The sequence below is a fragment of the Arvicola amphibius genome, chromosome 4 (assembly GCF_903992535.2).
Source record: "Arvicola amphibius chromosome 4, mArvAmp1.2, whole genome shotgun sequence".
In the NCBI taxonomy this organism is placed as follows: domain Eukaryota; kingdom Metazoa; phylum Chordata; class Mammalia; order Rodentia; family Cricetidae; genus Arvicola; species Arvicola amphibius.
In genome coordinates, this window is record NC_052050.1 from 79400390 (window position 1) to 79424713 (window position 24324).

Sequence of the window (24324 nt, forward strand, 5' to 3'; positions counted from 1 at the left end):
TCCTGGCCTAGTCACAAAGACAGCAAGCCCCAAGTTTAGGGAGGGACCCTACCTCAAGGAACAGATGAAGAGTGTTAGAGGACCACACCTGATTTCCCCGTCCACATTCGTACACACAAACACAGAATTCTTAGGCTTATTCAGGTTCAGTGAAAATTCAGTGGAGTTCCTGTCTTGCCACATGAGCAAGTCATAACCAGTTATCTGGTTATAAGCATATGTGGGTCTTATTATTTATGCAGTCATACTTTTCTGCAAAATAAGTGCACACTCTACAGGAAAACAGATTTTGACTTTTTTTCAGATCCAAATTGCTTGTCCATTTTATCAATGTGATGACTCTCACTATATCAAACTAATATCCCAGAAACTGTTGAGTCCAAAGTTGTGACTTAAAGGATACAAAATATGCTTGTACTGTTGTTTTAAAATGCAGGTATACCTATGCATGGCTGTACATAATTCTAGCACTTGGGAGGCTGAGGCAGGAAAATGTAAGTTCATGGCCGGCCTGGACTTCATAGGGAGACCCTGTGTTTGTATTTGGACATCTCTATGGCCTACCCTTGAGGTTCTGACAGGAGCCACTGAGAGCACCTCCTATGCACTTGCACTATGTTCCCTTTTATTTTATTTTATTTTATTTTATTTTATTTTATTTTATTTTTTTTGGTTTTTCGAGACAGGGTTTCTCTGTGGCTTTGGAGCCTGTCCTGGAACTAGCTCTTGTAGACCAGGCTGGTCTCGAACTCACAGAGATCCGCCTGCCTCTCTATGTTCCCTTTTAAAAGGTGGACCTTGCCCACCTTCCATCTTTCTTTCTCTCCCTCCCCCCTTTCTCCTCTTCTGCCACTCTTGTCCCCAGGAACTGATCTCTGCCCCCCTTTCCGCCCTCTTCTCTGCCCCTTCTCTCTCTAAAATAAAATTCCCACATGAGCCCTGTTGTATGACATGACTCCTTTCCTGCCAGTTTTAAATAAATTACAACACCCTGTCTTATTTTTTTTAAAAAAATGGATATAAGCTACATAATAGCAATAGAGTGAAATAAACATATCTTTTGTGTTTTCACACAAGTTCTGGTAAATCTCTATACTCTTGAAATTCACATTCCATTGATAAAAGAATAGATTCAGTCTTCAGAAAGTTTACTAAGGCCTTCACTGTCAATCCCTGTTTTTCTACCAGCACAAGGTTATACCTTCCACAAAGATTACTCACTTGTTCTAGAATTTCACATACATGGAATCATATTCTCTGTGCCTAGCTTCATTTACTCTGCAAATGACAGATTCATTTTTGTAGTTTATTTCTTTGTATTCCTAAATAGTATTCCCCAGTATGGATGAATCAGAATTTATCTATTCATCCATTGACAGTTGTTTGGTTTAGCTCAAGTTTCATGCATTTTGAGTTCAGCAATAGGGCTGGTGAGGTGGCTTAGTGGGTACAAGTGCTTGGCACCAAGCCTAAGAACCTGAGTCCAATCTCGTAGTCACAATAGCAGGAGAGGCATGGAGGTGGTGGTACATGCCTTTAATCCCAGCACTCGGGAGGCAGAGGCAGGCAGATCTCTGAGTTTGAGGCCAGCCTGGTCTATAGAGCGAGTTCCAGGACTGGCTCCATAGCTACTGAGAAACCTTGTCTCAAAAAACTAAAAAGAAAAAGAAAGAAAAAATAGCAAAAGAAAACCAACTTCTACAAATTAACCTCTGCTCCCCTCCCCAGCACAATGCCCTCCCCCCACAGGAACATGCACAAAAAGAAAAATAAATCTTTTAAGTGAAATTAAGCATCTCTGAATACTCATGTATAAATCTTTGTGAATGGGGTATATGCTTTCATTATGAATGCATGCTTATATTACTAGTTAATGGGGAAGTGTACATTTAAGAATGTCAGCCGTATGTATTTTCAAATGGTTTCACCAACTTTGTACTCCCACTAGCATAGAGTGAGCAGTCTGACTGTTGAAAATGCTTGCAAGTCCTAGGACAGAGAGGGCTGGCAAGTGAAGGAGTTAAGAATGAACCACATTAACATTCACTGTTTGGAATTAGACACTTAAGAAACAAGTGCAAGAGGGGCTGGAGAGATAGCTCAGCAGTTAAGAGCATTGCCTGCTCTTCCAAAGGTCCTGAGTTCAATTCCCAGAAACCACATGGTGGCTCACAACCATCTGTAATGGGGTCTGGTACCCTCTTCTGGCCTGCAGGCATACATGCAGGCAATATTGTATACATAATAAATAAAAATAAATAAATAAATAAAAGAAACAAGTGCAAGAAGATGACTCTGATCTTTCTGTTTCTTAAAGGTAGAAGCAAAGCCACCTTCTTCTTACCATGAATGGAGAGTTGAACCTAACAGAGTTGTGCAAACCTTACCAAAATTACTCCCAACTGCCACTCTCACCATGTAATTTTTTTTTCTGTTCATAACTTACTATTCTTTGTCTAATTTAATGTATAATTGTTGAACTCTTGGATCCTTATTGTCTGAGTCTTTAGTGCCTTATTAGGGCAGCATTGCCATGTAAAACATGGTTTTAATAAGTTTATTTGTTTTATGGCAATTTAATTCTCAGCTCCATCTGAAAACATTAAGAAGACAGAGGTAAGCATTGCATTTTAGCATTTAAAGTTTGGGCTGGAGAGATGGCTCAGTAGTTGAGAACACTTGACTGCTCTTCCAGAGGACCCAGGTTCAATTCCTAGCACCCATATGGAGGTTCACAACTTTGTATAACTCCAGTTCCAGGGAACCAACACCCTAACACAGATGTACATACATATAGGCAAAGCACCAAGGCATATAAAATAAATTCAAAATTTTGGCCAGGCAGTGGTGGCGCACGCCTTTAATCTCAGCACTAGAGAGGCAAAGGCAGGCAGATCTCTTGTGAGTTCAAGGCCAGCCTGGTCTACAAGAGCTAGTTCCAGGACAGGCTCCAAAGCTAAAGATGAAAGACTCTAAATGCATTTGTAAGCCCCCTCGACCCTAAGACATTTTTCTAAAACTTTACACTCATTCTCTCTTGGAAAAGGGACAGTCGCCCACACACACACACACATGCTGGACAGCTCATCCTCCTGTGTCCTTGTAAATAATCTTCAAACATAACTCCATTCTGGGAATTGAGGCAAATACAACCCACAGACGTTGACTCAGTTCCTGATGTATTGATTTAGTCACTGGACCAAGGTCAGGATGGACCACAGATGCTCTCCCTTATCTACCCAATCACGCAGCTGTTCTCCTGCCCTGGAATAAACCAATCACTGAATAAGCCAACCCAATAAGTTGGAAAACAACCTACAGGTCCCCCCTTGTGTCTGTGGCTTTTTGCTTTAAAAGATAAACTGTAACAGCTGTCAGATGTCCGTCATATCCTGAACCTGAAGGGCCCTGTCATGACAGAATAAAAATCCTTTTGCTTTTGCTTCAATTGTGTCCATGTGAGTGGTGTCTGGAGCAACTCCTCCCTAATGTTTGGACTTCTAGTCCAACAGAGAAATCCAAAACATTTAAAGTTGGGTAAATCTGTTCAATTTCAACCAGTCTATGTAGGTGTGCAATGATATCTCAATGTGTTAGGTACTTATTGGCCCTTCCTGTGTTTTCCTTTGCGATGTCTAGTAAAATTTTCTTCAATTTAAAAAATTGGGGGCTGGAGAGATGACTCAGCGATTAACAGCACTGGCTCTCTTCCAGAGGACTTGAGTTCAATTCCTAGCACCTACATAGTAGCTCACAACTGTAACTCCTAGATATGACACCCTCACACAGACATACATGCAGGCAAAAGACCAATGCACATAAATTATTAAACAATTAAAAATTGTTTTTTAAAATTATTGAATTACATTTTTAAAAATATTCTGAATATACTCTTTTCAGGTATATGTATTAAAATTATTTTTTCCAGTCTGTAGTTAATTTGAGTTTATTAATAATAGTGTCTTTTCCTAAGCAGGAGTGTTTCACCTTGAGGAATTTCAATTTATCATTTAAGAAAGTGGGTGGTTTTAATTTCACTGTTGTATCAGTTGTATCCGAAAGATATCACCCTATATTTGAATTCTTTGATACTGCAGCTTTTGCTTTTTAACAGGACTAATCTTTAAGATATATAGATATATACATACAGACAGACATCAGCACCTCCCTACCCCCCAGGCCTCCTCTGATTTCCTGACCATAGGTGAATCCTCTGAATTCCTCCTACAGCTTGCCACACACCCTATGCCCTCTGGGTAGGCTATAAAGCTGAGTAGCATTTTAAAACTCAATTTCAATACCAGCTTCTATAGACTTTAAAACAATGCAAGGCCATAAACTCAAACAATATCTCAAAGCTGAACTAAGCCAGCTTAAATGGCCATTAAATCGCCTTTGAAACAAATTGCTGGCTCTGCTTCACTCCTAAGAAGTGGTTCTACACTGTTGATGCTGTTAGGGGCAAATTTGGAAAGTACGGATAAGCGGTATTTAATGCTTGGCTAAATATAAACAGAACACAATCAATGGAAATGACCACATTCTTCATTTGTGTGTTGCTACCACTACGGTTTTTAAATTGCACTTTGAAATCTTTTTTTTTTAAGCATTGAATGGGGCGGGAGAGATGGCTCAGTGGTTAAGAGCATTTATTTTACTTTCAAAGCGTCGGGGTTCGATTCCCAGCACCCACAAAATGGCTCACAACTATCCATAACCCCAGTTCCAGGGAATCCAACAGGCACACATGGTGCTCATACATGCATGCGAACAAAATATTCATACACACAAACTTTTTGGAAAGCACCGAGGAATTTTACTGAAGGCTGTGTTACGTGTGAAACGTGTGAAATATTTCAAAAACAGGAATCAGTTGCATTGTGCTTCCCAACTTGGCTCATTCTTGCTACCGGAGACGTCAAGAAGTTCTATCGGGAGAATTGCTCGTCTTTTTCTTATTTGTTTGTTTTATTTAATAGTTCTGTCATGGATTTTGGTAATGGACCCTCTCTTGACTTACAATTAAACATGAAACTTCTCATTGGGTAGTTTCAAAACGAACAGGAGGAATCAGCTGCCAGTTTACTGGACTGTGGAAAACTGCACGAGATTCCGGGATTGGAATAGAAATGCTAATTTAAAAGGTCAAGCGGAGCTGCGCCTCACGTTTTTGGCGTCCGTGTGCTCGGTGCGGGCGGAGCAAACAAAGACCCAGCCAGAGAAGCCAGACGCCGATATTCCTCCCGCTGCTGTTTCCCCAAAAATAGTTCTGGAATCATGCCTGAAATGCCGGAGGACATGGAACAGGTAAGAGCTAGCAATTCAAGATACAGTCTCCACTCCGCGTTGACTCAAAAGCGATTCAGAACGGCTGGTAAGAGCAAAATGGGTGCAAAGGAAATATTTGCCGGTGCCATTTATTTCCTTAAGAAACATAAGCTTGAGACACAGAATAAACTCTCTTGGGTGTCTGACCCGAAAAAATCAAACTGTGTTTGACAGAAATAAAATGTGAAGCAGAACGAGTTTCATTCTCCACATTAAGTGCAGTGGTGGCGAAGGTTCTGTATAGTATAATAAGATTTAATCTGTGGTGCATGCTCGGCTTTTGTCTTGTAGGGCTTGAATCTGCTAATGGGACTTTCAGTTCCAGTTTGCACTCTTTAAGATGTGATCCCTGTCGGAAGTCGGACAATTGACTGTACACATAGAATCTTTTTTTATTAAGCAAAATGACTAAAAATTGCATTTAAATATGTGCCCCTAGAGATCTATGCCCAACTTTTGCCTGACAGGTGTCAAACCGTGTTCTTAAATGTAGGCAAACAAATATTTCCTTACTCAAAGGTTGCACAGGGAATCAAACTGCAAATTGCAGAAATCCTTAAATGTTCCTATTGTGTACAATTTATAATCCCGTCTAGGAAGCGATTCCTTCACACATTCCAACTAGAGACTTGAAACATTTCTCACTTTTAAGAAGGATGTGGGATCTTGGATCTGTCCTCTCCCTCGGACTTTTTCTTTCTAATTATTCTTGTAATTTAGTGTTAGGTAGCCCTTTTAGTAATCTTTAAGGCCTGGATTAAAAAAAATAAATGAAAAAGTGACGGGCCTCGGGCTGCCTTCCCCCCCCCCCCCCGACAAAGAATTACTTGAAAGGGGAATACGTTTTTTTTAGTGTATGGGGGAGGAAGGAAAAATCACCTGGCTCTGACGAAAACTTTTTCTAAACGGCAGCTTGATCGTCAGTTTAAAAATAAACCAGACGGATTGTAACAATAAGGCGTTTGGGGGAAATCCAGGCAATGGTCACGTTTAGGGGCGAGTTTTGAAATCCCTTGTGTTGGTGTCTAGATGAGAACAGACGGCTGGGTCGAAGCAGGGGAATCCTTTCCTGGGTGCGAGCTTTTATTTACAGTGTAGGTTTCATAGGCTTGGCTGGCGCTGTACTTCGGAGTTTTTAACCCGCAGGTAATTCAGTTGAGTGCTGAGTCAGACACTAGGGGCTGTTGTTTCTGATTAACTTTTAAACAGCCACACAGATTTGGAAGAGAGCCCGACACTGCGCGCGCCCTTTCTTGGCGCCATCATTTCAAGCTTTTGCAGTTAGCTCCTCCAAAGCTTGGCTCCAGCAGCCCCGCAGCGTCCCCCTAAGTGACTTCCTCCACGCAGGGCAGTCAAAATACCTGTTAAATCTACTTAAAAGTGGACCAGGCTCGTTATCGCAATTGTTTCTCGTTTTGTAATTCTTAAATTACCCAAATGATATTCTCTCCCACACCTTTTTTATTTTTAATTAGCTAAAAATAATTACACACTTAAAAAAACTTCCGAGCATTTTTTTTAACATTCCAGAAAAACAAGTTTCCAGAGATGTTAATGACTCAGAGGACAGCACCTATTTTTATTCTTTCTCTTTGCCTTGAACAAACAAACGACCAATCACAACTTGCCTACATTGATCCTCTCCTGGGATCCCAGATCTTGGGAGGTGAAGCTGGAGGGTCAGAAGTTCAAGATCATTCCCTGACAGTTTGGGCTTGAAACTGCCTGAAACCAACCCAAATCAGCCTTAGCGCTGTGATCCTGGGACCACCCTTCGTTTTTTGCCTCTCCTAAGGTTACTGATGTTGTAGTCTTTGTGTAATACATGCGCAGTTGAGTCTTTGCAGACTGCACTTCGCAGTCTGCAAACACAGAACTCTAGGCCACTCGATCCTTTATTCCCCTTCACTAGGAAGGAAGTAGTAGACAGATTTAAAAAAAAAAAGGCACTCATTCGCTTAAACCCAAGAAAGCCTGCAGTCACTGCTTGGCGTTGCTCTATCTCTTTAAGAACTGGCACGTGGGCTAGAGCGTCCCTTGAGGTCCCGCCCCGTGTTGAATGCGTGGCGGGAGGTGGCCAATCAACGGCCGCGGCCATGGCGGCGGAAGCCGGAAGCGGCGGCCCGGGTCGGCCAGGGCCTAGGGGGAGGAGGGCCAAGGGCGCGGGCGCTGTGGCCCCCGGCTGTGCTGCGCTGGAGGTGGCTGCGGTCGCGACGGCGACGGCGCAAAGGCGGCTGGCATGGTGGGCCGGGAGAAAGAGCTCTCTATCCACTTCGTTCCCGGCAGCTGCCGGCTGGTGGAGGTGAGGTGTGGGGCGGGGAGCCCTGTGTGGCGCCTCTGAGTTTGTTTACCTCGCTCGCTGCAGACTTCCCCTGAGCCGCTGCAGCCAGGAAGTTGGGGTGGGGTGGGGCCCCCCGTCGTCCCCGAGGGCTTGTTTCCATTTGAGTTCTGTGGACATCACCTTTGTTTTGTATTCCTGGATCTTTAAGGAGATGGGAGGGTAGCTTTTTATAAATGACGTCGTTGGGGATGTCAGCACAGTGACTTCATAGTTTACAGGGCACGTTACTTCGGGCACTTTTACGGATGTCAGTATTCCCCAGAATGCGATGCTGTTAACGCTCGGTCTCACAGTGAGAACACAGTCTTTGCCTCGAGTTTATTCACTAAGGTTTGAGCAGGTATTCCAATACAGGTTCGTTTGGCCCTTGGCCGCCTAGGGTTTCAAGTCTTGCACGGTGGAAGGCTGCTGAGATTTGGGAGATCGAGTGTCTGGTAAACTTCCCCTGCCTCTTCCCAAATCCGAGGCGTTCTGTTTTGAGCCCCTTAGCAATTACTGACCTGCACAATTGATGAGACTTAATTCCCTAGCCAGTGTGTCCTGTAGGTATAAGAAAGTATAGGAGATGACCAGTTTTGTTCATGCCCCAAAATATTTGTCTGTCTGTTGAAATGGAATCTCCGCTGGCTAGTTTGTCTGGTTTTTGTTGTTTTTGTTTTTCGAAACAGGGTGTCTCAGTGTATCTTTGGCTGTGTTGCAACTCGCGCTGTAGACCAGGCTGGCCTTGAACGCCCAGAGGTCCGCCTGCCTCTGCCTCCAGACTGCTGACTAGTTTTACGGCCAGTGAATACAAGCTGGAGAGGAGGGGGCCTCAGAAAAATGCCTCAAGATTAGGCAGCAGGAAACCTATAGGGCATTTTCTTAATTACTGATTGATGTGAGAGGGACCAGCCCATTGAGGGTGTTAGCATCTGTTTGCAGTTGTCCAAAAAAGTTGGTTGAGCAGGCAAGCCAGTAAGATGCACTTCACCACAGCCTGCTTCAGGTTCCTGTCCTGACGTCCTCCAATGATGAGCAGTGATTTGAAAATGGAAGCCAAATAAACTCTTACCTCCTCTTCATGTTTTGGTCCTGTTTTATCACAGCGTAGTAACCAGCCCTAACTAGAACAGGTTCTCTCTGTATAACCCTTGCTGTCCTTGATCTTAACAGAGACTTCCTTGCCTCTACACCCCAGAGTGCCAGGATTAAAGGCAGGGTGCACCATGTCCAAGCTGCAAGATTTTTATATTTGGGTGATGTACATTCAGTATTGTCTCCGAGTGACTAGGCTTCAGCTAAAGTTCAAGTTCATTTGAAGTTTCAGGCCGTGACCTTTTCTGCATGCATGCATGCATGCCATGCATGTACACATGTAAGGTTAATCTGTTAAAATTACAAAGTAGAGAGGTAAACTGGGTGTAACTAACTCGAATGCCTATAATCTCAGCACTTTAGCGGTGATGGGTAGATATGCTTGCTTTTCAGGGTGGTGGGGTATACGGGTTTTCGTTTATTTCTTGAAACAGGATCTTATTCTGTATTCATGAGTGGCCTCAAACCCACGGTGATCTGTCTGCCTCGGCCTCCACCTTGTTTTTCATTAAAACGAAAAAGGGTAGAGTAGCCGGGCATGGTGGCTAGCACTTCAAGCCCAGTGTTCTGAAAGCTAAAGCTGGGGGATTTCCAGGCAAGCCAAGGAAGGCTACATAGTGAGACCCTGTCTCCAGCAAACCAGCAACAAAAAGGTACAGACAGCTGTGGTTTGCAGGCACTTGTTGCTCTCAGCTAGTGCAATTGAAATTTACTCTTGGAACTCCAAGGACTGTAACTGTGAAAGAGGCCTTATCAGTCAGTTTCTTATACTGCCTCTGGGTACAATGGGGAGACGGGCAGTTAGGCTATTCCCCTCTGGATTCCTTTCCTACTCTAGCAGCCTGGAGCTCTTTTCTTAAATCTCAAGGATGTTTGGGGCTGTGACTTGAGTGTGGTGAGTGTGGGGCTTTCTAATTTTCTGTCGGTTTTTTTTTTTTTTTCTTTCTCCTTTGGAGACTGGTCTATATGTCAAGGCTGGTCTTGAACTCAGGATCCTCCTGTCTGGGATGACTAGTGCTAGTTCTGGTATTACAGGAGCGCACTATACATGTGGACTTCCCAGTTTACTTCCTTCTTTTTTGGTTTTTCGAGACAGGGTTTCTCTGTGGCTTTGGAGCCTGTCCTGGAACTAGCTCTTGTAGACCAGGCTGGCCTCGAACTCACAGAGATCCGTCTGCCTCTGCCTCCGAGTGCTGGGATTAAAGGCGTGCGCCACCACTGCCCGGCTCCAGTTTACTTTCTTTAAAGAAAAATATTGTGTGTGTGTGTGTGTGTGTGTGTGCTTTGTGTATGGAGATATGTATAATATGTGTCCATTACGCACTGAGGCCGAAAGAGGATGCTGTGCCCCAGAAACTGGAGTTAGAGATGGTTGTTAGCCACCATGTGAAGTCAAACCAGGGTCTCCAGAAGAGCAACCAGCGCTCTTCACCTATGATCCCCTCTCCAGCCCCTTATGTTTTCCTTTATGGTGTTTCCCCAGGCATCTGCATGGTATTTATTCCATGTACAGTGTTTTCTGAGTCTGTACCACATACACACACACACACACACACACACACACACCATCATCCCCTTTTGGTTTCAGCTTTTGTACATATTAGAAACACCTGATTTTGGTCTCATTAAGTAAAGTATGTATGTTTACTAAACCCTTTACCTCACATGAAGTTAGGGCTCAAAATGTCTGGCTATTTCTTATGTAAAAGGTTTTTTTGCTAGCTGAGAATTAGGGGACTTTAACAGAAATAGGGCCTCATGATGAACTTTAATGAAAGTTTCAACTGTGGAACTTATACTGGACTTACAGGTGTGTGACACCATGCCAGCTGAAAACACTATTTTTAAAAAAGGATAAGTTGGCTTTATTTGAGAATTCGGAAGGAAAGTGTTTCTTGACTTTTTTTTTGGAACTTTGCCTTGAATATACAGAATTTAAATTATTCCTTCAGCTTTTAAACATTTCTGTGAACATGAATATTTTTCTCAATAGCAACAGATCAGTTCAAAAATTTCCTTACTGTCTGTAACTATTAGTCATAATTATTCTATGTAAGTAAATTTAGTGCTGACTGAGGGATATACATTAGTTTGTTCAGATTTAAAATATATGTCTTAAATATCAAATTAGTTTTAGTCTAAATAAACTGCTTTGAAATGTTGACAGATTTTCAAACCTATAAAAATGTGATGTGCCATCTGAGGCTTGCTCATTTTCATAATATCTTCGAAGATGGGAAATTCTTGTTGACTGCTCATCAAGGTGATATACCATCGCTTCATCCATCATAAAAGCAAAATAACGTCCATTATTAACATGAAATCTAAGTCAAGTGGGGAAGTTAACTTGTGATTTATCTTAGGTTCTTTTTCTTCATTATTAATACTTTGTTCTATTATTTTTTTTCTTTTTTACTAGTCTGGAAGATTTTAGTTTTTATTAACTTATTCATTAAAAAATTTTATGTTCATGAGTGTTTCCCCCTTTGTGTTTGTGTGCACTGCATGCATGCCTGGTGCCCATAGAAGCAAGAAGGTGGCATCAGATCCTCTGAACTAGGAGTTAAACAGACAGAGTTTTTAGTTGCCTCTGGGTTCTGGGAATCAAGAAGAACATGCAGTGTTCTTAACCACGGAGCCATCTCTCCTGCCCCTTGTTTTTTATGTTAGAGTCTTCTGTGTGTGAATGCAGTTGCTCTCAGGCCAGAGATCTGGAGCTTGAGTTATAGGTGGTTGTAAGTCACTCAGCTTCTGTCTTCTGCAAAGGCAGTGTGTGTTCTGACCACTGAGCCACCTCTCTAGTCTCAATGAGATTATTAAAACTTATCAAGTAAGTGGGGGCTGGAAAGATGGTTCTATGGTTAAGAGTACTTTGTTGATTTGCAATGTACCCAGGCTCAGTTCCGAGCACCTACCTGTAAGCCCACTGCCTGAACTCCAGTTCCAGTAGATTTTACACCATCTTCTGATCTCCCCCAGCAACGCAGGTGGTGCATATGCATGCAGGCAAAACACTCATACACATAAAATAATTAGAAAACAAACTTATTAAGTTGTGCAGTTTTGGTGCAGTTTGATTAATCTAAGTTTAAAACTGAGTTTTTAGGTATGTGACATTAATAAGAAAAATACTTAGATTTCAGATATTTGGCACACAATTATGGCAGCCCATTTCTTTATGAGAATTGTTTTCAAACTGACTTTCCTTCTTTTCCCACTTCTAGGAGGAAGTAAACATCCCTACCCGACGGGTTCTAGTTACGGGTGCCACAGGGCTTCTTGGCAGAGCAGTTTACAAAGAATTTCAACAAAGTAACTGGCACACTGTTGGCTGTGGCTTTCGAAGAGCAAGACCAAAATTTGAACAGGTGAACCTGTTGGATTCTGAAGCAGTTCATCACCTCATTCATGATTTTCAGGTATGAGTTTTTATGTTTGAAGTTGTATGTGCATTCTATTCAGAGTTCTCTGGAGTGTCCAGAAAGTGCATGCTGGCTGGAAGCTGTGCTTGAAACTGTAACCTGTTGAGCAGCAACAGTGCAGAGCGCACTTTGCTGGGGAGGGGGTGCTTTACTTGTAGCCGTGCAGGTTGTAGGGCCAGGGTCCCCAGCATGCTGGGCAGGTACTCTACCCCAGAGCTAGATCCTCCTCCCTGTCCTTTACAGCCTGGTAGAGTGCACAACTTGTATTTATACAGTATTTTCCTAATAATACTCACCATACAAATAAATGTTATCTGGAACCTGGAAAAAATTATTATTTCTGCTTTGGAGCCAAGAAAGTACAGTCAGGGATTTCGAGAACTTGTTTGTCATGCTCCAAGAAAAGTTAGAGGGAAATGGAGATACTGTTTGCCTTGTCATCAAATTTTAGCTTTGGTTCTTTCTAAAGGTGTGAGCCCTAGAGCATGGGTACTCAAAACACTGGGGAAACCTGATTTTAGGCTGTATGCCCAAGGAGTGTAATATATTAAATCCTTGATGGGCCCTGGATGCTACATGTGAAGCATCCCAGATTCTGCACATTCAAGTTTAAAAACAATTATACCGTCTTGAAATTAGGTATGTGAGAGTTCATTCTCTGCCTCTTTCTCCTTTTAAAATTTATTTTTATATATTTTCTGTGTATGGGTATAGGTGGTGGACTTTTTCTGTGTCTTGACAATTGCTCCCAAATAACCACGCGGAGACTTATTATTAATTATTAAATGCTTGGCCAGTAGCTCAGGCTTGTTACTAACGCCTACATTTGAAAATAACCATATTTCTTTTTTTTAAATATATTTATTTTTATTTTATGTGCATTGGTGTTTTGCCTGCATATATGCCTATGTGAGGGTGTCAGATCTTTGAGTTACAGACAGTTGTGAGCTGCCATGTGGGTGCTGGGAATTGAACCTGGGTCCTCTGGAAGAACAGTCAATGCTCTTAACCACTGAACCATCTCTCCAGCCCCATAACCCATATTTCTTATCTACACTCTGCCATGTGACCTGGTACCTTTTCTCAGTACAGCAGGTTCATCTCAAGATTCTGAGACTCCTCCCCTTCTTCATGTTCTCCTTTTGTCTGCAAGTCCCGCCTAATCTACCTGTCCAACTATTAACCAATCAGCTCCTTTATTAATCCCATCACAGTAGTGTATATTCACACAGTGTAAAGGAATATTCCACATATGGAATTTGCCTGCATGTTATGTTTGTGCAACATGTGTGTGCAGTGCCTGCAGAGGCCAGAAAAGGAAGTCTGTCTGGTTGAAACTGGAGTAAAATGGTTGTTAGTTGTCATGTGGCTTCCACAGCACATTGACTGTTAGCACAGTCTTAGTTCTTGCTCTGTTCTTCTTGAATTAAAAAAAAAAAACTCTCTGTAGAAGATCTCCTGCATCCCTCTGTTTTGGTGTGTAAGGAAGACCTTTTCTGCTCACAATACTTCCTGTGTCCTGGTTAGTTGTCAACTTGACAAGAGCTACAGCCATCTGCAAAGAGTAAATCTCAGTTGAGAAAATGCTTCTACTATGTTGGTTCATGAGGCTTTTATTTATTTATTTTTATTAATATGACTGATGTAGGTGGGCCTGGGTTGTATAAGATAGCAGGAGCAAGCTGGTAAGCAGAGCACACCCCTTGGCTTCTAGACCACTTTCTGCCTTAACTTCCTTCAGTGATGTACTTGGTGCTGTGTACGTGAAACAAACCCTTTGCTCCCCAATTTGCTTTTGGTCCCCAGTAATAGGAAAATAACTAGGACAGGATCGCTTACTGACTGGTCAAAAGACTTGAATTTAAACATCTAACTTGCAGCAGGTACTATTGCCTTTGTAATGAATTCATTAAATGCTAGGGCTGGAGCGGCAGAGCACTTAGTGCACGTGAGGCCTGGGGTCTGATGAGTAAACAGTCATAGTCATGTACATGACCACATCGGCATAGCCGTCTTATTTTGATTATAGATACAGCTACTGACAGGTTTTTCTGCATTTTTGTCTAGAGATTACTAAGTTGTTTCTTACCTTGACTAGGTATGACTTTGGGCTTACGTACCTGCCTGGTGTGTGATGTGCAAAGTGTGTGATTTTTTTTTTTTTTTTTTTTGAGACCGGTTGTGGAAGTATGACAAACTATTAAAAATTAAATGATTTATTAATTAAAGGAATATTGACTTAAGGAACCTTTTCTTTCTCCGAAGTTACTCTAAGGAAGCCATTGTTCTTTGTTGCTTACCATTTTGAGTTTCAACTCAGTGTTTAACTTTCAGCCTCACGTCATAGTGCATTGTGCTGCGGAGAGAAGACCAGATGTTGTTGAGAGTCAGCCAGATGCTGCTTCCCAGCTGAATGTGGGTGCTTCTGGGAATTTAGCAAAGGAGGCAGGTAATGCTACATCATCACTGGATTTTTTTTTAAGACATGCCTATTTCAGGTTTAGGAATGTTTTACCTGCATGTGTGTCTATGCACAGTATGTGTGCTTTGTATCAATGGAGGTCGAAAGAGGACATCAGACCCCTGGAAGTGGAGTTAGAGGTGGTTGTGAGCATCCTTGTGGTGCTAGGAAGCAAACCCAGGTCCTCTGGAAGAGCACCAGTGTAGCTAGCTGTGAGCCTTCTCTAGCCTCCTTCACTGTGGTTTTGGCTTTTGTTTGTTTTGTTTTTCCAGACAGGATTTTTGTGTTAACCCTAACTGTTCTGCAACTCACTTTGTAGAGCAGGCTGGACTCAGATTCAGGGAGTTCCGCCTGCCTCTGCGTCTAGAATTTTGGGATTATAGGCATGTGCCACCACTGTCCGGCTTCACCGGGTTGTTTAAGTTGAAAGTTTTGTTGCTCTCTTACATGTGTTTTTGTTGAAGAAAAAAAAAAAACAAAAACAAAACATTCCAAACAAAAGTAATGAAGTGGGCGTATCTTTTCTTTTTGTAGCTGCTGTTGGAGCATTTCTCATCTACATTAGCTCAGATTATGTGTTTGATGGCACAAATCCCCCTTATACAGAAGAAGATATGCCAAATCCCTTGAATCTCTATGGCAAAACAAAATTAGATGGAGAAAAGGCAGTCCTGGAGAACAATTTAGGTAAGATCCAGCATATTTGGCACCTGATGAAGACTGTTGCGTTGTTTATGAAAAGATATGTCCTAATTTATAAAAATATCCAGAATTGCTGTATGTATGTGTTATATGCCTGAACTCCCAGCACTCAGAAGCTAGGTCAGTGAAGCTCTGTCCTCCCCTCTTCTAATTAAAAAAGGGAAAGAAAGAAAAGGGAACTAACTGTAGGTTACTAGAAATTAGAGACTATGGACTGGTGAGATAGCTCAGTAAGTAAAAGTCTTGCCACCAATTGATGAGTTCGATTCCCGAGACCTATGTGGACAGAGAGAACCGGCTCCTGTAAGTTGTCACTGACCCTCACACACACATACACATAAATAAATGTAATAAAATTTTGAGGCAATCTATACCATGATCTTTTCTTTTTAACGTGAGTTTATGTGTACACGTGTAACTTCTTTGAAAAGAAACTAAAAGAAAATTTAAAGCTGGGAGAATGAAATCTCTCCTGTGTGCTGTTCCTTCAGGAACACAAACATGAAATATGGTTTTTTAAAAAAGGTATTTCTGAATAATTTTTTTCAAGTGTTTGCATTTTGATTCATAATCTGACTTCCTTCCCACATCTTTGCATCTCATTATATATGCTGCCAGTTCTGACGTGACTTCTTCCTGTCTGTGGGAGCACCATGCTCAACATGATCCCTGTGGAAACTGATGCTTTGGGTCATAGTGTACCCCTGAGAAGCAGCCACCGCTTGTGATGCCCTCATTTATGGACATTTAATTTGTCAAGTTTTGTGTTTTGTTTAGTTTATTAAATATTCTAAGTTATTCTGTTCCAGTGGTAGAGTACTTGCTGAGCATGTGCAATGCCCAAGGTTGGATCTCCAGTGCCTCCAGATAAAGTAGATCACAAATGAGCATCAGCCCTACAGAAGTCACGCTAGCATCAGTCTCTCCCTTGCTTGCTCTGCTTCATATCGCTGTTACAGTGCACAGAATGGATTACTTATAAAGAACTGGAATTTACTTCTTTAGTTCTGGAGGCTGGGAAATCTTAACCTCCAAGAGCCAGCGTGTGGGAAAAGCCTCCTTTCTGCTTGTCCTCAACCAAACTAGACTGCTCCCCATTATGCTCTTTCATAGTGGTATCTTCGAGGGGCTGGAGAGATGGCTCAGAGGTTAAGAGCACTGGCTGCTCTTCCAGAGGTCCTGAGTTCAATTCCCAGCAACCACATGGTGGCTCACAGCCATCTGTACTGAGATCTGGCGCCCTCCTCTGGCGTACGGGCATACATGAAGGCAGAATGTTGTATACATAATAAATAAAACTAAAGAAAAAAAAAAGAAAAAATGGCGATCATAGTGGTATCTTCGTGATCTAAACATCTTCCCAAAGCACCTCCCCCAACCAAGCATGCACATTCACATACTCATGTATGTATGTATGTGTCTATATCTACCTATCTATCTGTCTGTCTGTCTGTCTACCTACCTACCTATCTGTCTATCTACCTACCTACTTACCTTTTTATCTTTCTTTCTGTTGGACTGGGAATTAAATTTCAATATATAATTTTGGAGTGGATACAACATTCCAACCACAGCAAGACCTGTCTTTATAAAAGAAAATACATGTCTGTTTTGTTGAAAGTGCCAATAATCTGACAGCTATCAAACCCTTCACCAGATATCAGTATAAAATCTAATATTGAACATTTCTTCAACCATGTTTATAAGCATGTGACCACTCAGCCCTACCCTCAAATTGATCAGTTTTTGATTGGTGCTTTTGTGTGTGTATACTTGGTCAGATTCAGCAATGACTAGTGCAGTATCCGAGCACTTGCTTGTGCGTCTGTAGGGACCGGAGTGTTTACATAATCACGTGATGTTTACCCGTTAGGAGGAAACCTTTCCTTGGTGTATTTCAGCTATCAAATATGTAGCCTGTGTAGATGGTTTCCCAGTTGGCCCAAAATTGTTCTGCATTGCTGTTGTCTTTCACTTGAACTCCAGTCAGTCATTTTGTTGTCTATATAGGCTCTATTTTTTAATGGGTATAATGACCAATTGTATATATAGGAATTCTATATGTGACAATAGATATTAAAGTATTCATGATCACCTTTAAGTGTGTTCAGTTATGAGCTGCATCCCATCCTGGTATTTTTATATTAAAAGGCAAGGTTTCTCCTTTGCTATTATTTAAATTCACAGAATTTTTCTTTACATTAAAACATGGGAAAATTGCCAGCCATAAAATATCTACATGTGTTGTCCCTAGGTGCTGCTGTTTTGAGAATTCCTGTTCTGTATGGGGAAGTTGAAAAGCTGGAAGAAAGCGCGGTGACTGTTATGTTCGACAAGGTGCAGTTCAGCAACAAGTCAGCCAACATGGACCACTGGCAGCAGAGGTTCCCCACACACGTGAAGGATGTAGCCAGTGTTTGCCGGCAGCTGGCAGAGAAGAGGATGCTGGTGAGTCTTGGGAAAGATGGGGCCTGCCTTCTGTCTTAGTGAAAGTTCTGCTGTGGTGTTTGGACCTCCATGGGTGTACACAGATTCTCACAGACTGAAAGTTAAACATGGTTTTTAAAAATCGGAAACCACAAAAGCAGTTTCTACAGAGTAGAGGTTGTGTTCATGAGGTCTGCAGTGTGCAAGAGATCTGTCCCTGCCTTCCTGGTTCTGGGAGTAAAGACACAGTGGACTAACCACACCCAGTGAGAGGTATTTTTTTTAATTTATTACATATGTGTGTGTCTTCATGAATTTATATACACCACATGCATGCAAGTGTCCAAAACAACCAGAGGTCATGGGATCCCCTGGGAACAGAACCCAATTCCTCTTAAGGAAAAAAATAAGCACTCTTAACCACTGAGCCATCTTTCTACCCCAGAATGGAAATAAATTTTAAGCATTTGGAGAAGTTGGCATTAAATAAAATACCCATAAGAAAACTGGAGACAGTTTAGATTATGAGTAATGCTGACCACAGCATGACTACATTTTTTTTACTATATGAAAATTATACTGGTATAAGCAAGCAGACTTTCCTTTCTCACCCATCAGTTCCCAAATAACCGGCATGGAGATTTAACATTATTTATAAATGCTTGGGCTTAGGCTTAGGCTTGTTTTTAGCTAGCTCTTAATAACTTAAATTAACCCATTTCTATTAATCTGTGTGCTGCCCGAGGCTCGTTTACCTCATGTACTTACTTCCAATCCTGCTCGCTCTACATCTCATGGCGTCTCCTCAGACTCTCCCCTGCTTCCTCCTAATGTTCTCCCCGCCCTGAAACCCTGTGGCCATTGACCAGTCAGCTCTTTATTAACCAACAAGAGTAGTGCATATCTGTAGGTAAACTAAACGTTTCCTCATACAGGTGAAGACAGGTACCAACACCAGAGGTTGTCCTTGACCTTCACATACATGCTGTGGCATGCACACCTGAGTTCACACACAAACAGTTAAGTCTATAGAAGAAGCTTTTGGAAATCTGTTAGCGGGGAGGAAGCCTGAGCAAGACTGAAAATAATAGCATGGCATCGTTAAGTGTATTTAACTAGTTCTTCTCTTCAGTTTCTTGAGGCGACCAGTTTATTGTCTAGAGTGGCCTTGAATCCCTGTGTAAGTTAGGCTGCCCTTGCAATCCAAGGTTGTCTTTCTGCCTCGTCTTTCCCTATGCAAAGATTATTAGCGTGTGCCACTGTGCTTGTCAGGTTCATTTTAAAATAGTTTCATAACTGATCTTGGTGGTGCACACTTGTAATACCAGCATTTGAGATAATACCAGTAAAAGCAGGGTTAAGTGGATCCCTATGAATTCTAGGCCCACTGTGTCCATATAGTGAGCCAAGGCTAAGAAGCAAAACCAAAACTTTGTTTTTCTTTAAACAAAAAGAGTGAGGCTAAGAATGTTGTTCAGACCACAAAGTGCTTGTCCAGCATGCAGAAAGCCTTGTATGGACTCATAGGACCTCATAAACCCAGCATGATAGTGCATGCCTGTATTCCCTGAGCTTGGAAGACTCAAGCTGGAGGTGAGCCGCAGCTATATGCTGATGTTGAGGACAGCCTAGACTGTGTGAGATCATGTCTCAAAACTGTTTTGTTTTTATTTAACTTAAAATAATTTAAAATGTTAATTAAAGTTAGTCACTGTCTCTAAATTGGAGCCATTTGTGTTTTTATTTCAAAAAGTTATTTCTATAAATTGCTTTTAGTGTTGGATTATTTGTAGATATTTGATTTTAGGTATTTTGAAGAGAATATTCCAAAATGGTAGGTTTGCTTTTGATTCTTGGACCTTTAAAATTAAGTTTCTTGACAAACTTTACCATTAATTTTCTTTTTTCTTCTTTCTCTCTCCCCTTGTGTTTGTTGTTAGGATCCGTCCATTAAGGGGACCTTTCACTGGTCTGGCAATGAGCAGATGACCAAGTATGAAATGGCGTGTGCGATTGCAGACGCCTTCAACCTCCCGAGCAGTCACTTAAGACCTGTAAGTCTGCTGATTGACAACCCTCTCCTCATCTCCTAAGGCCGCTATATGTTAGTAATAGCATTTTTCTGTTTGGGATAATTAATCAAGGTGAACTTAATTTGGATCTTGGCAGTATCTGACTGTAAATTTCCCCTAAAGAAGTCAGAGCATTGATGGAGGTAAAAGGGGGTGGGGTGGGGTGGGGGGTACTTGCTGCAGAACCCAACAACTTGAGTCAATCCACGTGACTGAAGGAGAGAACTGACTCCCACTGTCTTCTGACCTCCACATGAGCATATACTCCCTTGTGTGCACGCACACACAGACATACACACTTTCTTTTGTTTTGTTTTATTTTTCAAGATAGATTCTTACCATGTAGCTGTGACTGTCCTGGAACTCACTCCATTGTGGTGTGTGTCACCACCACCTGGCTGATTTTTTTTTCTAAGTATTGTTTTGATAGCAGCATGTTTATTTTTCTATATCTAATAACATCGGGTCTTTTCACTAAGTGAAAGCTGAAATATAGAGTCATCAAGTCTCAAAATGTTACTTCTTTACTTATGATTTGTTTTGTTTTTCTTTAAAGATTACTGACAGCCCCGTCATAGGAGCACAACGCCCCAAAAATGCTCAGCTCGACTGCTCCAAATTGGAGACTTTGGGCATTGGCCAGCGGACGCCATTTCGAATTGGAATCAAAGACTCACTCTGGCCTTTCCTCATCGACAAGAGATGGAGACAGACTGTCTTTCATTAGTTTATGTGCTGTGTATTTTTTAAACAAAAAGTATAGTATGTGGCACTTTTCAAGAATAAAGGAAATAGTTTTGTATGAGTACTCCTTAATTGTGACTCATGATCCTTCAGGTAAATGATGCTGTTGCACTAGGGGAATGTTGGAGAGACTGAGGGCAGCCATGCCTTGTTTGCAGTCATGACTTTGAGTTGATTGTTTAGTTCTGGTTCACCTTGCTCTTCAAGTAATATAAATTATGATTCTTAATGTCCGAGAGCTGGGATGAAACAAACTGTTAGACTCTGGATGAAATGCATTATCCATTCCTGTGACTCCGTATTTGTTTTGTTTGTGGACATTTGTATATCAATAGTTTCAGCGCGTGTAGGATCCTATAAAAATCATCGCTGCTCATTGTTTGCTTTGCTTGAGCCCAGATCAAAATGCTTGAAGAAAAGGAAACTTTATTTTTGCAACTTTAAGTATGGTTTTTACGCTTGATTCTTAATGTGTTGTGTATATCAGAACTGTATAGCCTGACACCTCACCTGCAAAGCACCATGTGGCAGACACTCGAGAGACTGCGTGTGTGTGTATTTTTTTTAATATAAATACATATCTCTCTTTCACTCTGTCACCAAGTGATATTTCATACATGTGCTTATAATAATGAGCCTTGTTTGTCTTTTGATCACTTATGAATAACAATAAAATACTGCTGGCATGTAACACTTTGGTTTCTCTTATGTTTTAATTCTGAGAATCTCAGTGTATTTTGATCATATTCACCCTTACACCCCCAGCTCCTCCTATATCTCCCTGCTTCCTTAATATTTTGTTGTTTCCTTTGTTTCTAAGAACACTGACTCATGGGTGGAGCCACCCACTTGAGATGGTTGACCCACCAGGGACCACACTCTTCAGCTGTCTTCCATTGGTTTCTCTTTAATTTGTTTCTTTTTAAATTGTAAGTACTGCTAGGCATGGTGATACACATCATTTATTCTGTAAGATCAAGGTAGATCTCTGCTTTTGAGACCAGCCTGGTCTAAATAGCAAGTATCAGGCCAGGCAGGGCTACATAGTGAGACAATATAAGGACTGACTGTAAACCAATTACTCTCTTTAGTTTTCAGATTAGACACTTAGAATCTCTGCTATGTAATGTCAGCATCAGTGTGGTGTAAAGTAACTCTTATACTTGATCTAGAAGTATTTTTTTACCAACTGATTAGAAACAACTCCGTAGTCTTGTTATGTTTTATTTAAAGTTTACCTAGAATTTGGGAATTAGAATGGACCTTGTTTGAATCATTTGGTTATAGCAATCACCAGACTGCATTAGGTTTTGGAATTTACTGGGTTACTGCTGACACCATCTTAAACCATTGTCGATGTGCTGAAATAGAATATACAAAATTAAAGCCTGCTAGTTGGGCATGATGGTACGTTTCTGTATTCCCAGCATGAGAAACTAAGGCGGGAAGATTACTGTGCGTTCAAGGACAGCCTGTGTTACAAAGCAAGCAACAACTAAAAAGTGAAATTGAGAATTTAGAGGTTTTCTTCAAATTGTATTTTCTGATTTTTCTGTTTTACTTGGGGCTGGAGAGATGGCTCAGTGGTTAAGAGCGCTGCCTGTTCTTCCAAAGGTCCTGAGTTCAATTCCCAGCAACCACGTGGTGGCTCACAACCATCTGTAATGGGGTCTGGTGCCCTCTTCTGGCCTGCAGGCACACGCACAGACAGAATATTGTATACATAATAAATAAATAAATATTTTAAAAAAGTGTTTTACTTGCATATAAGTGCACTACGTGGGATGCCTGGTGCCAGATAAGGGCATCAGATCCTCTGGAACTGAAGTTGAAGACTTGTGAGGCACTATGTGGGAGCTGGGAATAGAACCTGCTCTTAACCCTCGAGCCAGCTCTCCAGGCCCATAATTGTTGCACTTCACACCATGCAAAATGTAAGTTTGTGTGGACCGCCATCTTCTCATTCTTTAGGAGCCAATAGCATAGGCCAGCATGACACACACAGGCCCGTCATCCTATATTGATCAGCCGCACAGTACACATTTTCTGCAGGTCTTCTTTGAACTTAGATTTTTGGGCCACTTATGCTGAATGTTAAGTCCGTGTTTAAGTTTTTGAGTTAGCATTGCTGGCCTCAAACTTAAGATCCCTCTGCCTCAACCTTGCCAGCGCTGGGATCTATAGGTACATCACAACAGTTGAGTAAGTATTCTCCCACCATTGCCCTACTTTCTAGGAAGGCCACCATGGAATTTGCTACCTTCTAGGCAGAATTTGTCCATGTGTATATTTCAGGTGTATTTGACGCCCTAATCACAGTAGGAAAGGGTTCTGTTGGGGCTTTCACCCCTTTGAGAGTTAAGTGAAGGAAATAAAACCTGTTTCACAAGTCCTGGAGAAACATCAGGAACATTTACAAATATCTTCGCTTATCAAATGCATTTGGGGCCAGGTGCCGTGCTTGTTAGCATCAATATTACCTTCATTTTTAGTTGAAAGAAAGGAGTTCTATTATAAGACTGGCAGTGGGTTTTGTTCTTTCTGTCATTAAAAAAAAAAAATTCCTCAAAGGAGGAAGGCTGGAGAAATGGTTCTGCCATTAAGAGCACGAGACTCAGATTTGGTTCCCAGCACTATCTGCAACTCCCCTTCCACAGGCCTTGATGCCTCTTCTGGCCCCACAGGAACCTGCACTTCTGCACATACCCACGTACATAGATACACATAAATCTTCCTTCCCCTGGATTTTCTGCCATGAGCACACATAGATAGTTCTGGAAATACACTTAAATAGATTTTAAAGAGAAATTATTCTGTCTGGTGTTTTGCCAAATGGCTTCTGAAAGCTTGTTCCTGTATTTTAACCACATAAATGTCAACATAATTGGATTTAAGGTTCTATAGTTATCCTTGGAAATTATTCTGTACAAGTTTATGCTTTTTGTTGATGCTTGGTTTGGTTTTTTGAAACAGGGTTTCTCTGTGTACCTTTGGAGCCTGTCCTGGAACTTGCCCTGTAGACCAGGCTGGCCTCAAACTCACAGATTCACCTGCCTCTGCCTCCTGAGTGCTGGGATTAAAGCTGTGTGCCACCACCGCCTGGCAAGTTTATGTGTTTTTACAAAAAGATAGTCATGAAGTTGCTTATCCCTCCCAAGAGTTGTTTTCCTCTTTATTGCCCACTTGATTCTATTTTATAGTATTCATATATACTACATATCACTGAGAAATTTTAATTTCTCCCCAGTTTGTTAACAGATTTCTTTTTTGTTTGTTTCCTTTTTGTTTTTTGATTTTTTTCGAGACAGGGTTTCTCTGTGTAACAGTCCTAGCTGCCCTGGAACTCGCTCTGTAGACCAGGCTGGCCGCAGATCCAGAGATCCTCCTACCTGTGCCTCCCAAGTGCTGAGATGAAAGGCATGTGCCACCACCACCTGGTTGTTAATAGATATTTTTAATAAAAATTTTTTGGAGCAATCTTTTCTCATTTTACATGCCTATCCCAGTTCCCACTCCCCTTCTCTGGACCCTCCCCACACCTTCTCCCCACTCCAGACCCCCATCCACTCCTCCAAGAGGGTAAGACTTCCCAAGAGGAGTCAATGAAGTCTGACACATCACTTTAAGGAAAGACCATGGCCCTACCCTCTGTATCTAGGCTTAGCTAGGTATCCCTCCAAAAAGAATGGGCTTCAAAATGCCAGTTCAAGCACTAGGGATAAATACTGGTCTTACTGCCAGTGGCCCCACAGA

General features: G+C 41.6%; 1 protein-coding gene across 2 annotated transcripts; it reads left to right on the forward strand.

Moving 5' to 3' along the window:
* Positions 1–5143: 5143 nt before the first annotated feature.
* On the forward strand, positions 5144–21262 carry Mat2b (methionine adenosyltransferase 2B). Of its 2 annotated transcripts, none has more exons than XM_038328747.2 (7): positions 5144–5307; positions 11968–12162; positions 14500–14614; positions 15161–15313; positions 17583–17776; positions 19696–19809; positions 20384–21262. In XM_038328747.2, exons 1-7 carry the CDS (start codon positions 5278–5280, stop codon positions 20552–20554), a joined length of 972 nt encoding a protein of 323 aa, XP_038184675.1. In that variant the 5' UTR covers positions 5144–5277; the 3' UTR covers positions 20555–21262. The 2 variants fall into 2 exon arrangements, with proteins under 2 accessions (XP_038184675.1, XP_038184673.1); XM_038328745.2 differs by lacking the exon at positions 5144–5307 and adding an exon at positions 7443–7630.
* Positions 21263–24324: the final 3062 nt, after the last annotated feature.